The 16,992-nt window shown below is 35.6% G+C and overlaps 1 protein-coding gene across 3 annotated transcripts in view; it reads left to right on the forward strand.

Annotated features, from left to right (window-relative positions):
• KCNT2 (potassium sodium-activated channel subfamily T member 2) overlaps nt 1–16,992 on the forward strand; it is a 297,725-nt gene that overhangs the window by 75,887 nt on the left and 204,846 nt on the right. For all 3 annotated transcript variants that reach the window (XM_069459257.1, XM_069459258.1, XM_069459259.1), the window contains exons 2-5: nt 726–805; nt 3,063–3,162; nt 10,494–10,542; nt 12,911–12,970. In XM_069459257.1, the coding sequence (XP_069315358.1) occupies nt 726–805; nt 3,063–3,162; nt 10,494–10,542; nt 12,911–12,970 (289 nt within the window). The remainder of the gene's footprint in view (nt 1–725; nt 806–3,062; nt 3,163–10,493; nt 10,543–12,910; nt 12,971–16,992) is intronic.

A 16,992-nucleotide genomic window follows, 5' to 3' on the forward strand; every position in this document is an offset into this window, starting at 1 on the left:
ACTGTCAATGTTATTTTGTAGTGGTTTAGATATATAATATTCAGTCTATTAATTGAGTTGTCTGCTTTATAATCTATCTATGGTAACTTTAATATTCGACTTGCCACTACCATTTCTTTGCTGATCCATATGTATTTTTTAATATTAGCCTAAATAAACAAGAAGGTAAAGTGTTATATAGTGTGGTACCCCAAATAGGCCCTAGATGCAGTGAAGGGTTTATTAAGTATCAATTTTCAGGCTCTGTTCTTTAGGATTCTGATTTAGTAGATCTGGGGAGGTGTTGCCCAAATTGAATTTTTCAAGCTTCAATTGATTCTTACAACAGAAAAAAAAAAAGTGGGAAAACCTTGATTCAAAATCATTTCCAAAACACTTATTAAAGACTTTTGTGTTCTTGCTGTTTTGAATCATACATACCACTTATTACGTCCATTAATACAGACAGTTGAATTGACTACATATGATATTTGAAATGACTATCTCTTTAAAATTAGGAAGTAACTGCTTCTCTGCTAAAAATCAATATTTAACTCAATTCTCATTTTCTGTAGCAGGGAATTCACTCAAATATATAAATACATTAAATCAAATAATTTTTTGTATATATTAGTCTTTAGGTTAGTTAGAGAATTACACAACCAGTTTATATGTGTTAATCTTCATAAAAATTAAGATATAATTGAACTTGCATAAATTTATATGTTTTTGTTTTCTATTTTCAGGGTACAAGTTGAATTCTATATGAATGAAAACACATTTAAAGAGAGACTAAAATTATTTTTCATTAAGAACCAGAGATCAAGTAAGTCATTCATTTCATTCCCCTCTTTGTGTTTGTACATATATTTACCTCAAAAAATGTCAATTTTGCAATCTTTTGAAAAATTCTTTTTATATAGAAGAATAAAATTGGTAATCTTGTCTGCCAATCTGCCAAGCAGTAAAATTTTTAAAAACTATAGGCACTACATGTAGTGATGTTAATGCTTCTTGAACATCTTTAATTCTCCAAGTCCCACATCAATAAGTAGCCTTCTGATTGAGGATTATGTGGGTTAGCAGAAACATTAAGGAAAATAAATGAGAGGGTCTCTAAATTGTAACTGTGAAGAACATCTAACATGTATTTTGAGAAAGCCCTGGTGATTCTGATAGACCTAGTAGGGAATAATTGTCTGATTTAGTGAAGGAAGAGTTTAGTGTTTTCCCATCATGCCTAATATTAAGAAGCATATCTAAGGGGCTCTGAAATGTGCAGATTCCTGGGGATGCTCAGCCTGGAGAGTTTGAATCAGGAAGTGCAGAGTTAATTTCAGAGCTTAATATTCCAGCGATTTTTGTCATCAAACAAATTTGGGAAACATTGCAACTTCAGGAAGGCTTGAAACTGGCATAGTCACTGCCCTCCTCAGTCCATTCAAGGTTAAAGTGTTCGTAATACTTGTCTTCCATAATACCACATATTTTAAAAAGCCGTATGTAATAAACCAATATGCCATGTTTTATATTGCTTACAATGTCCACAAGAAATGGAGAGGTCTGCATATTAAATAGGTGTAGACTTTGTGAATTTTGACCCCTGAATCCTCTTGAGGTGGTCAAAATTTGGTGTCTCTTTTAGGTAGGATTCAAAGAGAGAAGCCTGACTTATGGGAACTTATCCAAATATTGAGTATAGGGAATACTTCAGTATTTAAGGCCTAGTAGTCAGATATTCCTACTTGTAGGCTAGCCGCAGGGTTAAGGCTACTAAATAGCTAATGCCTTTCTAACCTGGTTTTACAGAATCTCCAGGGAAACCCCATCAACAGATATTACCTAAAGGGTCCACATCAGCTGATAGAAGGTTTCCTTGCTTTTAGTGCTAACAGTCCTATCTTTCCAGGCCAGAAAACACGGGTGCATTGTTTGAATACTTCACCAGCAGTCATCTCTGACTAAGCAGTCTTTTGAGGGGATCCATTTCTATAAAAGCAGCACAATTTGGTTAATGATTTAAAAGACTTTGTGAGAAAGCTAACCCATAAAATGTACTCAATATTTTAATAGGAAAACCGAGGAAAAATTCCACAATTAATAAGCATTAACCTTTTTACTGTTAAGAAATATTACCAGAAGTACACTCACATACAGCAGGGTAGAAAAAAGTGACATTTCATTTTTAGATTTTATTAGGTAATAATTATAGGAAGCCCTTTATCAAAATTTTATTCATAATGCATGAATCAGATACCACTGGATAATTATAGAAAAGGTAATGCTCCTATTAATCAGACTTTATGCATATTTTAATTAATTACTCTTCTTCATCATCATTAAATATCACAGGCTACATAATTGTGACCTACACAGTTTAAAAGATACGTACATGGCAGCCTTAATTCCAACAAGATTTTTTAAGATTTCATGGGTGAATATAACCTAGGTAAAAATAAAATTTAATTGGTTGAACTAAAAATTTGTGTGTGTGTGAGAGAGAGAATTTCCCAACATATGCTGTTATGATTTTTATATAATTATAATTATATGATAATTATAAAGATATCATAATATAATTATATAATTAATATCAAATGTATAACATATAATTATATAAGTATCATTATAATTTCTCTATAATAAAATCTTGTACCTCTGAAGGTACAAGATTTATAACTTAACCTGTGAATCTATAAGCAGCTAGATTTTCTAGCTAGCTAAACTTTATCCCAAAATTCATGGATATATAAAATGCTTCAACTTGATAAGCATACTTGAACTAACCTTAACTGGACGTAAATTTTGTAGCTTCTGAATGTTCAAACCTAGATTTACTCTCAGTATGTATAATATGCACTGTCATTTGCAGTTCATGCATTCTGTCAACCTCACTTTTGTTTCAATATTCAGGTAATTAAAATTCAGCTACCAAGAACTTCAGAGAGTTTAGACAATTATAGTGTTGTAGCTTCTAAATACAATTTAAGTGCTGTACTTAAAGTTGATATTTTTGACAATTCTTTTTAGTCTTTTGTGAACTAAGTTCAAATGAAAATCAAACTTTTATTGTTTGTTTAAAGGTTTAAGAATACGCCTGTTCAATTTTTCTCTCAAATTATTAAGCTGCTTGTTATACATAATCCGAGTACTACTAGAAAGCCCTTCACAAGGAAATGAATGGTAAGGTATCTTTGACCTTCAACAAAATTCTTTGGATTATTTTGAATTGTATCACATTTTAAAGGATGTTATATAGAACCTATTTTTTCAAGGACATTTTAGGTGTTTTTTACAAATTAAATTGATCTGATTTACAGGCACTACATGATGCAATTCTTGTAGGTTCTTTGTAAGCATCTCTTCTTTTATTGTTTATCTATTTGTATAATGCTAATACTGGACTTTGAACCATAAAAATTTTATTGCTAAAATGTTCTTTTTTTTTTTTTTTTTTTTTTGTTGTTGAGACAGAGTCTCACTTTGTTGCCCAGGCTAGAGTGAGTGCCGTGGCGTCAGCTTAGCTCACAGCAACCTCAAACTCCTGGGCTCAAGCGATCCTACTGCCTCAGCCTCCCGAGTAGCTGGGACTACAGGCATGCGCCACTATGCCCGGCTAATTTTTTCTATATAGATTTTTAGGTGTCCATATAATGTCTTTCTATTTTTAGTAGAGACGGGGTCTCGCTCAGGCTGGTCTCGAACTCCTGACCTTGAGCAATCCACCCGCCTCGGCCTCCCAGAGTGCTAGGATTACAGGCGTGAGCCACTGCGCCCGGCCTATTGCTAAAATGTTCTAAGTAATTGTTGTTTAATATGAGTTAATCTATTTAAAGGTCTGAAGGACTTTCTATTTTTTATTTACATATATGCCCAAAAGGTTTATTCTACTGTATGCCAGCTTTGCAGATATTTCCAGTTATACTGTAGTTAATGCCCTTGAATGGAAATACTCCAGCAAAAATTGGGATGCATAACTATCTCAAGTTGCAGTTTTAGCTTGTGCAGTTCTTTATCTTATTTGAGTTAAATGACGTTAATTTATTAATTTAACTTATTTTTCATTCATAATCGTGTTGCTGTTATTAAATTGTATTTCTATTCATTTATGGACTTTCCTTATTAGGCTCTGTCCTTTGCTAGAAGCAGTAGGGAAGGGGACTGCTTGTGTAATTGCATGCATAATTTTTATTTTGTCATCATCCTGGACCCCTGTCCAGCCTACTAAATTTATGATAATTTTCAAAGAATAAAACTTAAATTTGATAACTAACTTGTGTACAATTATTTTTTTACGTGGAAATTTTCACTAAGAAAGTTTAAAAGTGAAAAGATCAAGATAAAATAGAAAGTGAGCTCATAATATGCATTTAAATCAGTTGCTCTTTAGCTTGTTTAGATAATAAACATGATTCTGTACTTATTCAAAGGTTTGGAGATAAGTTAAAGATTAATAAGTTAAGTTTTATCTTGTAATAATCTGTGTGATAATTCTTTATAAAATAATTTAGTTAATGTAATGTAAATATCTTTATTGAATATTTAGCATATACCTGTCACATTGCTATAAATGAAGGTATACAGAGATGCATAGGAACATTCAGTACCCTACGGAATTTTCAACGTGTGAAATTGTTTGTTTTGGAGCTCCTGATATTTTCTGGCATTAAACTAGTTGCTTTACATGTATTAGTTCCTTCAATATATACTTAATCTTATTATTCTCACCTTACACTGAAAGAAGCAGAGGTTTTCTCATATTTGCCACTCTCTATTTTGGGAGTCTCGGGACTAATCTTGTTACGTCTTCTCTCCCTGTTTAACTCGGTGACCACAGGAGACAGTGCCTTCTCATTTCCCCAGATTCCAACTGCATGTTCAGCTTTTCTACTTGGAGGTCTACTAGGCATTTCGGACTTACGTGTTCCGGTCACATCCCAGTGCATGACAGCTCCATCCTTCCCCCAAACCCTGTTCTTCTCACAGCCTTCCACATTTCAGATGATGGCAACTCCATCCTAACAGCTGCTCATGCCACACGCTCTGGAGTCATTTGTAACTTCTCTATTTGTCTGCAGCATATGCAAGCTCCTCAGAAAATTCTGTCATTTCTGCTTTCAAAATATAGCTGGCACACAATCACTTCTCCATGCCACCACTCCTGGCGTAAGCCACCTTCTCTCACCTGGATTACTGCATAACCTACCTCTTAATTAGTCCCATGATTCTGCCTTTTCTCCCTTTTGGTATATTCTTAGTGTAGGAGCTGTTCTTGTTAAACTTAAGTCACATCTTGATGTGACTGCTCTGAATGCCAAAGCGCTTACCAGAGCCTACAAGCACCCTTCTCTTCCTTTAACTTCACCTCCCACTGTTCATCTCTCAGCCATTCTGCTCCAGCCACACTGGCCTCCTCTCTGTTCCTGGATCATACCAGACACCCTGGTGTGGGGCCTTATAGGGACTTTTCCTCCTGTCTGGAATTCTCTTCCATCAGATAACATAAGGCGCACTTCCTCAGATCTTTACTCAAAATCATACTAAGCATCCTGTTTAAAATTGTAATCTCCTCATAAGACTCCCTGGAATAGTTTTTTTCATCCTTTTCTTTTTTATTTCTTTCTCCACTGCCTTTATTTCTTTTATATATTCCACTCATTTTTCTTGTTTGTTTCCCATGTATACCACATGTATTAGAAAAGATATTCCATGATAGCATGTATCATTGTCTGAATCCCCAGAGCCTGGCACAAATGAGGCAACCAATAGTTATTTTTTAAGTGATTGAATGAATAAATGAAATGATTGAATAAAATTTCTTTATAATCTAATTTTGCTTACCTCACCTCCCCAGCCTCCTACTCTAGCCATGCTCACCTACTTGAAGTAACTTAAACATACATTGCTCTCCCTGTCTCTGGGCCTTTGAACATTCTGCTCCCTCTTCTTGGAAATCTGTTTTCCACCCCTGCTCCTCACAGCCCACCTTTTTGTGACTTGCTTCAGGACTTGTGGACCTTCAGGGCAGCAACTTCTTGAATAACATTTAATCTGAGACCATTACCAGGTATCATGAGCTGTAGCCCCGTTCCAGTTTGGGTTAGGATTGTCTTCTGGGTGCTCTCTGAGCATCTCCCATACTTCACTCCCAACAGCCAATACGACACCCTTGATTTTACCATTCACTTCTCTGTGCTCTCTGTACGCCCACCGAGGGCAGGGGCCATGTTGTGTCTGGCCCTGTAGCTCTCATACTTGGCACAGGACATGGCAAGTCAGTGAATGTTACTGAATCAATGGAATGATGCTCAACGATTTTATTCATAGTGATGCCCAATGAGGACGATTGAGGGCCACTTCCCGGACATGTCAGTGCATACTACATTTATCACATTTTTCTGTCTGTGTTATTAAAATGGTTCACATAACAAATTCTTCTACAGTCATACCAGAATTGTTGGTGATTTATAACAAAATGTACACTAGAGAGAACTGAAAATCCTAAAATGAGGCACGATTAACTACGTCTAAGGGTAAAAGGGTACTGGTTGGTGACAGCAGAGTAAAATTATGTTATTTGGAAACATTAAGGGGAACAAAGTTTCCTACAATTAACTTCTATGTAATATTACGAAGAGTATTCAGCCATAATTATAGAGGGTATACATTTAAAAAATCAGATTACTGTAATTAAAAAAACATAACAAACTAACTTATGGCTCCGTTTTGAGTACAATGTTCTGTTTAGTTCCCATTGTCAATGCAGTATTGGTTAATGAAAAACAGAAATGGCCTTTATGTGCACAGGCTCTATTTTAAAATAATGAGGCTAATTAAGCAGAGATTTATTTAATTAGAGCTTCTGACATGATAAGTCTGCAAGTATTTTGTGCTGCTTTGCTTTATTTTTAAGTCCCTTCTTAGGAATCAAAATGGATAAGAAAATGTTGCAATGTGCACGAACTGAAGGGAATGAAAAGAATTTTCCTGTCAGTGTATGATTGTCCAGTGGCAAACTCTGGTGCGCACAGAGTGTAGTGAATGATTTGAAGGGTTAGCAAAGGAAACACACCTGAGCATGTAGTTTGTAAGTGACATCGAGACATGAGCCATCAGCACTGATGCGCTGCCTGCTGGTGCTCCCAGTCCTTCCCTGTGTCAAAACTCATCATCTGTTGCCACTTCTAAAATCGTTGAAGTGATTATTCCTTTTTAGCAGCAAATGGTAGAAGCAAAAGTAGGAAGCACATGGACGTGCTTATAGTTTATGGTATTTGGATTTGCATTTACAATCAGTGCGTAATGTAGCAAATGGTGTGTTCAGGTGACATTCAAATTTTAAAGATTATTTCTTCCTTAGGGTAACAACTTTTAAAGGAAGAAATAGTATTTTGACCACATCTTTTAAATATTTGATGACCTATAGGAATAAATGTTTTAATGTAGACCTTTTCTTCTTTCATGTATATTGACTGATTTTATAGATTAACACCAAGTACTCTAACATAAAATCTAAAAAATTCAAAAGAACTTTTTTATTTACTGGAGAGTCTAATACTGATGTTTCTGGTCAGTGTGGACCCTTTCTCCAAATAGTGATTCACACACACAAACACACATAATACACATCATAATGTGGTAAGTATAATTTTATATGTGCAGAGCACTTGGATTTTCCAGCTACATGTTGTCTTAAGGCCTGCATCCTTTGCATTCAGCTTTCAGAAAGAGAAAAAAAGCATGGAGATGGCACAGGTAATTTTAAAAATTCCTGGCCAACAATGACAAGCGTCACTTTTACTTGTATTAAAATATTTTATTCTCAGATCTCATGTGAGAGTCAGTCACGTTATCATATCTCAGCACAAAGACTGAGAAATGTAGTCCGGCTGAGGAGTGGTTTGTGCACTCAACTCTGTACCATGGAAGAGGGAGAATGGATACTGATAACGCATGAAAGTCAGCTCTGCCACAGCCAGTGTGTGTCAGGGGGAAAGGCCCTTGATGTCCATTCTCTCAGAGAATCAGCAATCAGTCCTTTCTGCAACACCCTTGACAGTTTGTCTAACCCGGGGTTAAGTATTTCCAATGTTTTGAAAGGATTCAGTGGCTGAAAAGTCTTTTGAATATATTGGCAAGACTCTACTGTGCTTTCATATCCTGGTCACCTTGTTTTTGGATGCGTACTAAATTTTGTATGTTCTTGAAATGTGGACCTAGAACAATGCCTGGTACTCAGGTCCTAGTGATTGCTGTGGTTAGGAGAGTTTTATAATTTATGACCCTGGTTTCTTTGTTTATTATTTGTTAATACAATACAAGCTTATGTTAGCTTATTTTGGAGCACTATCAATCTTTGAGCATGCACGCTTGAATAAATTTAAGACTGCCATGTCAAGAGTTTTGGTCTTTAACCTAACAAAAGTGCAAACCCATACCGCACAGGGTAATGTGATCTAAAATGCATTTTGAAAGAATCAATGTCATTGCAATTTGGAGAAAAATTGTAGAAGGCAAAAGAAGGTGCAGGGTCTCCCACAGATAGGTTTTTGCTTGAGTCCAGTTGTGAAAAATGGTAGCTTAGAATAAGGTGGTTGTAGAGATGAAAAGATTAGATGAATTTTACAGATATTTGGTGGGAAACATTGAGAAGATTTGATGACTGGTGAATTAAATATTTACAGGTACAGAAGAGGAAAGTATCTATGATGAGGCTTAAGTTTTGAGTAGCTAAACACAATGGGATTTTATACCATTTACTGAGATGTGAAGAACAAAGAGGACCAGTATTTGGGGAAAAGATCACAAGTTTTGTGTACAACAATTGACAATGTCAGTTAGCCTGGTAGAAGTGACATTCTGGAAGTTAAGAACACTTTAGTCTAATATGCTAGGTAGCTATTTTGAGTGGTTTTTAAAAGTTTTGCCATTCTGTTTAAAACAAGAGTTTTGAAGAGTTTATTGCTCTTTGTTATCGTTTAACATACTACCAAACAGAAAATGACTTAAGGATTTAAATGTACACTTAATACTTTATGGAACTCCTGTCTTATTTCATAATACAAAGAGTGAGTGGGGCCGGGCGCGGTGGCTCACACCTGTAATCTTAGCACTCTGGGAGGCCAAGGCGGGAGCACTGCTTGAGCTCAGGAGTTCAAGACCAGCCTGAGCAAGAGCGAGACCCCCTCTCTACCAAAAATAGAAAAAAATTAGCCAGGCAACTAAAAATAGAAAAAAAAAAATTAGCCGGGCATGGTGGCGCATGCCTGTAGTTCCAGCTACTCAGAAGGCTGAGGCAAGAGGATCACTTGAGCCCAGGAGTTTGAGGTTGCTGTGAGCTGGGCTGATGCCACGGCACTCTAGCCCGGGACAGAGTGAGACTGTCTCAAAAAAAAAAGAGTGAGTGTGTTTTGTTTTATTTGTTTTGGGGAGTTATTATTTATATTTTTGGGGGAACAGGAAAATGTGACTATTTTCATCTTTACCCAAGTAGGGTGTATTAGTGTAACTCTCATTTGAATCAACTGTAGATCAAATGATGTAGATAGAGGTAGGGTAAAAATAGTGGAAAATTAGAATTAGTAAGACCATAAAAGTGTTATTGTGTTCTTGGCAGAGTATAAGCATTTTTTGACATCAGAAATGATTATTTTTAAGAGATATTTAAGGACAATCTAGCTCACCTAATGTTCTACGCTAATCCTAGTCACAGGTTATTTTTTGTGGTATGTTAAATGTTATAAAAATTAAAATCTGAAATGCTATTGTCCTGTGTACTCTGAGTTACTGACTTTATTATTATTATTTACACTGTTCAACTTGTAATTCCCAAATATTTATACCAAATGTTTATAAAAATAACAAAAAAACACCCAAAATTTTAGAGTATACAGAAGACTCATAAGTGACTTTTCTGCCATATCATTCTTTAAATGATGGCTCCTTATATGATCATTCGTTGTTAACAGTGACCGCAAGTGAAATTGAACATGTTTTTGCTGGAATATAAATGAACATTAGCAGAAAGAAAACTAAAACAAAAAAGTTTTTTTAATGTTCATGTTGATAGTTTATCTTTTTTAAATTTTTTTCAATTTTAAACAATTTTTTATTGATACATAATAATTGTACATATTCATGGAGTACATGTTATATTTTGATACAAGCATATAACATATAATGATCAAATCAGGGTAATTGGGCCATGATTCACCTGAAACATTTATTATTGCTTTATGTTGGGAGCATTTGAAAACTTCTAGCTATTCTGAAATATAATAAATTATTGTTAACTATAGTTGCCCTATTGCACTATTGAACACTAGAACTTTTTCCTTCTATTTAACAGAATTACCCCTTCAACACCTACCTCTTCATTACCCCTTCCCACCACCCTTACCAATCTCTAGTATTTATCTTTTTTATGCTAGCATTTTAATATTTTAAACTTGAATTTTAAAAGTAAATGGATTTTTCACATTTTTAAAACTAACATCTTATTATTCTTTTTATAGGTCTCATATCTTTTGGGTGAACAGAAGTCTACCTTTATGGGGCTTACAGGTTATGTACAATTTTGTTTTATTCCTAATATTTCTGGGTTAATCATATTTCATAGAGAAATACTATTAGAGAGAAAATTGTCGATACTCAAAATGAGTTTGTCTTCCTGTTGAATTAATCTTGATGCCTATCTTAGACTGACATTTTTATTTCTTCCTTCTCGTTTACCTGAGGCCTGCACCCTACCTTTTGAGAATTTCCTGGTTTTCAGGATTAGATTTTAAGGAGCTCTTGAGAGTGCGGAGAAAACCAAAGGAAACCAGTATTTTAAGGCTTCACAAGTTTTCCTAAATTACATTAGCTATTCTTTTCATATAATTCTTATAAAATTAATCAGGAGTCCATAACCATATTTGCTTTTTTACCTTATATCCTTGGTGCTTAGGACATGATAGAATCTCAGTAATTGTTAAATGTATGAACAAATGAAAGAATAACTTATATTTCCAATAGTAAGAGCTTAGTTCCTAACCAGTGAGTTTTGTAAATAAAACAAAAACTATGCCCTGGCAGAAAAGGTGTCCATAAGAAAAAGTGAAAAAACAATGAGAGAGAACAGCAAGTCTGAACTGCGCTGTTGAGGTGTTCCCTAGGGTCCCCAGTACCTCTTTACTGTTCCCTTTTCTGCTGGTTTTCATGCCCAGCAAACTTTTTACAAGTTTCTACCTCCTCTACTTCTGTTTACCTCCTACAGATTCTTTTTATTTTCTATTTTTTTTAAAGTACAAATAAATTGGAAGAATAGGATCACTAACATAAAAAAGAATTGGAGATCAGAAGACAGTTGAGTCTGGAGGAAAGGGAAAGACTTTAAGACTTACTGCTTTAAAACAATCTTTAAAATACTTTTAAATTAAATGTTTTATTTTGCTTTTACAATCATCATGATTGTGAAGTCTGTACATTTTGTATATGCTACTGAATTCTTTTAAGTATGTATGCATTGTGATCATAACTATGAAATCAAATTTTTACTATGTTTGGATATTTCATATTTTGTTGAAGTCAAGTTGTTTTTATGTTTTTTTACACTGACTTTTTTTGTCATGTCACATTAATTTATAAATAACCCTTTCAAATATTAAAGTGTTCATTAAAAATGTCTAGTCCTCTAAATTCAAATTGAGATACCTTGATGGTTATATGTGGTCTTGTTTACACTATTAATGTCCACATGTAAAGCCATTGCACAAATAAATAACCAATGATCAATGTTAAAATTTTAAAAATGTAGCCATTTACTCTCTGAACCAGACTCCTATAGCAATTATTTAGCACTATGTACCTCTGGAAAAGAAAACGGATGATTTAGTGGACTTGTGGAGAAAACCAAAGAAGTCTGAGTTTTCTACCATCACAAACTCCTGGCTACTGCATGCACTTCTGAACGTATTTTACTTAGGCTGTTACGCATTCATCTGTTTTTTATAATTCTCATGTTTGAATATTCACTTAAATTCAATGATTTTATTCCAAGAGGAGACACAATTTAATCTCAAGAGTATCTGCTTGTCTCATTCAGATTGTCTTAAACCTCAAAAATCTATGAACAAATATATTTATCAGAGTCATTTCCTGTTTGTATGTGCTTATTTGATTCAAGTTATCTGTCCTTAAGTGCTTATTAGAGTATGTAACACAGAATAATTCCGTTATCTTTTCTAGTTACTTTTTCTGTTGCAGTGATAGATTTTTGGTGAACAGTAGAAATTGCATGTACAATAGAGAATACAGAGAAAGACAAAAGAATGTCTAGGAGGATGCAGGACTTCCATCTGCAAAAGGAAAAAATGGTTATGAAGTTCATTCAAATAAAATCTGGAAGTATCTCAAAATCCTGATATGGTCTATTTTGTTTAGTGTTCATGGAAGTTATTTCATTTTGTTTGATGTGGATGATAGGATTGAATATATTATTCACCTTGAAGCTGCATTCTTTTATTTTCTGTATTTTCTGAAGTGAAATGCTGATTTTGGCAGAGCTGGTGATACAGCTGCTGCGAAAGGGCAGTTATTTGTGGCAGGGCAGTGTGTGTGAGTGTGTGTGTTAGGAACACACAAAATGACCCTCTTCTGTACTATCGTGTAGACTCCAGCTAGTCTGACTATTCTAATCCTACCTTAACATTTTGAATAATAGAAAAGATTTTTAAGGAATATTAGAAATTATGAAAACTATGCTATAGTGCAGGGGGCAGAAAACTATTGCCAGTAGCCGACCACCTGGTTATAGAAGTTAAAGTGCCCCCTACTACCTCCTATATTGTATATATGTGTAATAAAAATAAAATTAATATTAATGTTATAATCTTGAAAATATATCTTAATTTTATTGCATATTCTCATTAAGTTATAATTTACATTTTAGGTTTCAGTGGCATTGATAAGCCTATTTGAAACAATACTACTTGGTTATCTTAGTTATAAGGTAAGTTATTTTAATTAGCAGTTTTCTGCTGATAGAATGTGTTGCTAGCATTTACTCCGTATTCCTTTATTTATAATTCATACTTTGGGATAAGTCAGGCTCTTCATAAATCAGTTTAATTGTTTTGAGCCCGTTTAGTAGGTGATAAAAAAAAACTAGTGATATAGTAATGTTTTCCTGGGTGACTTAAAAATGCTGTACTAATTCCCATGGATTTATTTATCCATTATATGCATGATTATAGAGAGGAAGTCAAAAGGAATGATCTAATTTTTTATTATTCTCAACCTATTAACTTGTATAAAAATATTGAGGGGAGCAACAAGTCTGCTAGGTATTATTTTAATAAATTATCTTAATTTTTGGTGAAGCTATGTTTGGCTAATACAATTTAACAAATATTTACAGAGCCCTATTTGATAAAGAGCTACACACTTTGTATGACTTTTCTCAATGAGTCTAGAATCAAGAATGGGGAGTAGGCAGTGGGAAATTATGCAGGTAATAGTAATACGAGGTGGAATATGAGTGCTTTCAGTGAGGTACAAAGAAAGTACCATGGCGGTTCCCAGATCGTATCATGGGATGAAAAGGAAATACTCCGCTGACTACAGCAGAGTCCTTGCATCGTGGTGACTTTGATAAGGCAAGAGGATGAGCCAGGGCAATAGGGAGCGACAGAATGAGCAAAAGCAGAAGGGAAGGGCTGTGCGTACAGAGTTGGAGGAACAATAAATACGCATGGCTGGAGTATGGGGCGTTGTGTGGCAGCGTGTGATGGGAAGTTGGTGGGGTGATTCCCATGGGAGTCCGATAACTGAAATTGGGTTCCGGGAATATTAGTTCAGAACCTCTGTGACCTACAGGTCCCAGAGACATCACAGTGCAGGTCATGTGCTCAGTGAGGAAATGTTGTACGAAAGGAAAACCAGCAGTGAGATTTGGCGAGGTGAAAGGAATTGCCTGATTTGATGAAAAATTAATTATGAAGGTAGAAGCTAAAAGAAATACCCTATTGGTTGAGAGAGAAGTGAAAAGCATTCTAACACTCAGAGCCTGAATGGCTGGAAATATGGAAATAAAGCTAACAAAACAATTATATCAAGAAAAAAGTCAGATTGGAGTCCAGATAGATGAAACACTGGAATTGGTTTTGCAGATTATGAATTTGAGGTGCTGGTAGACGAACAGACGTGGCATGTAGGCAGTTGAGAATGAGGATCTAGAACTTTCGAGAGAGAGAGAGAGAGAGAGAGAGAGAGAGGGACGTGTTGCGATTCGGAGGTCAGGTCTGCGGAGCTGGCGAGGAGCTGAGAGTCCACCTCGTGGGAGAGGATGGAGGAGAAGCTGCAGCTCGGCCGGGGGGGCCGGGGGCGCCGATGCTGCGGGTTTCGGGGAGGGACGAGCAATCAGGGAAGACGGAAACGGAGACAGGGAGGTTCGAAAGTCATTGGAAAGGTTGAGTGTCGTCACCATCACTCAGTTTGTTAATAGTTTCTTCATCTGCTGCTGTGGTCCCCAGCCCTGCGGGTCCCTGCGGGGCCGCACAGCAGCAGGTGCGCGGAGCGGCCGGGGAGCCCCACCGTGTCTGTCCGCCGCCCAGCGCCCGCACCGCCGCTCGGTCGCCTGCTGTCGCCGGAGCGCGAGTCCTGCGCCCGCCAGGGTGACTCGGAGGTGTCTGCGCGGACTCCTCGCGGGAACCTGGTGGCTGCTGATCGGTGATGCTGGCGCTGCGCGGCGGCCGCAGATACCGGTCGTCGTGAGCAGGAGGTTTGCGAGCAGGAGGTTTGCGAGCAGGAGGTTTGCGCAGTGCGCGGGATGCGCTCCCGTCATCCTAGAGCCAAAGCCCCTGCGCCCCTCGCCCCCATCCCCTGTCTGCGCCTGCGGAGAAACTGCCTTCCACGAAACCGGTCCTTGGTGCCGGAAAGTCTGGGGGCTGCTTGTCTAATACATCAACAAGTACTCCAGGTTATGTTTTTGGAAAACTGTTACCTAGCCTATCAACTTCTTTCTCACTTTCTAAAATGTAGAGTTTTGAAGATGACATTTTTTGACTATTTTTTAATCCTAAATTTAGGGTAGGAAGGTTTTACAAACTCACCTTATTTCAGGCTTTTTTTCTTTTTAATTCTCATTATTATTGCCATCTAAAGAAAATAATGCCAATATCTAAGAAGGTGAGATTGATAAATAACGAAGTATAGAAAGAAAAGAACGAGGACGTACAAAAATAGAGATAGATTGACTAAATATTTATGAGAAGAAATAGGATGTCATAAATGTCTAAGAAAGAAAAATGTCATATGAAAGCATATGAACTATAACAAGTGTAAGAAGCTTGAGAAAAGGCCATTGAGTTTAGAAATTAGAAGATCATTTGCTATTCACCTACAAGAGACCAGTTATACTGGGGTACAAACGAGAGTAAAAATAGTTAAATGGAGAATGTTGGTTGACTGGGGCAGGAGCTTACTAGAAGTAGGAGAATTAAGCAGGGATGACTGCTTAATAATGGAAAATATCTGCATTGTTTAAGGAGAAAGTAGAAGGGAAGAGAGAAATATGAGACATGAAGCAAAGTTTATAATAGGTAAGAATTAGCTGGAGTAGCAACCTTAGGTTTAATGTTCAGCTTTGGAAAGTTTCCGTTCTCTTAGGAGAGTCCAGAAGATGGAAAGTGGTATATGAGGGAGTGTTTTAAGGCCAGAGAAGGGAGGTGAGAGAGCTTACACGTGACAGTCACATATCCCTAAATTACCTACACAGTACTAGATCAATGATTAGCAGTATAGACTAAGATGTTGAGGAAGGGTCTTTTAATGGTTTATTAGTATATATCATTATCAAAATAAGTGCTGTATAGACATGTCCTGATTGACAAATCTGGATTTTGAGTACTTAGAAAAACAAAACAAAATAATAAATAAATTAATATCCCAGATTTTATCTTTAAATTTTTTTAGTATGCAAGTATATGATGAATGTTAAATGTAGTATATAAATATTTAGGGTTTTGAGTAAATTAATTCTATCTCCTTCACTAGTATAATAGTATGTACAGAAATATAATATGGCCAAATATTAAGGTGTATTTGTGGATGTATTTGTTTCAGCTTCTAGCTGAAAAGTAATGTGAAATTAATGTTGGTGTTTTGCTAATAAAACTCTTCACTCTAATTTAAAAAGTCATTTTAAAAGCACACACAGATTCAAGATAATTTTCCATTGCAATTATACGATGACATTTGTAATTACTTCCTACCATTTATAAAATGAGAGCAGAACATTATAAGACCTAGCTTGCAGAGCTAGATGATATGTAATATTTCCATTATGACCCTCATAAACATTAATGGCTTAAATGGAGGAGAGGTAGATGGTGGTTAGAAACAGTGTTACAAAGGAAACAGAAAGGATAAGAAGGGGTTATGTGACAGTAGGATCGATTGCTGTTAATTATCTTCAGTTTCCTCTCATAACTTTAGCCAAATTATGAACTCTTTTGAGTTGTCCAACAGAGTGTTGGATAATTTTTTTGGAATGAATAAATTAAGTAATTGGTGAGTATTTATGATCTATAAATAAGGCATGTTTGGATAACAGAATCTAAATGTCCTCCTCCCCTAAAATTAGATTTTTAAGAAAAATAACAGATAGGCATGCAGAATATCACATTGCATTAGCAATGTATCCATTCCTAATATTATTCTTTGATACTTGTAGTTCTGAATTATCAATATTAATAGTAAATCACATATATTTTTTCATGTTTAAATATGTAAATATACAGAGACAATGTATATACTTATATATACAATATATGTATAAAATCAATATTTGAAAGTACATTTAATACAATATTGTGCAAGCACTTTATAAATCTTGAAATTAGACATTCTAAATTAGGCATGACTTAAGCCTTAACAATTAAGACAGTTTAAACAGAGATGGCAGTTTTCGAAAACCAAAGACTAATGAGTTACATTGAAATTAGCAAACTCTTAAAGTACCTGTTAAAGTTA

The sequence above is a fragment of the Eulemur rufifrons genome, chromosome 27, assembly GCF_041146395.1.
Source record: "Eulemur rufifrons isolate Redbay chromosome 27, OSU_ERuf_1, whole genome shotgun sequence".
Taxonomy (NCBI): domain Eukaryota; kingdom Metazoa; phylum Chordata; class Mammalia; order Primates; family Lemuridae; genus Eulemur; species Eulemur rufifrons.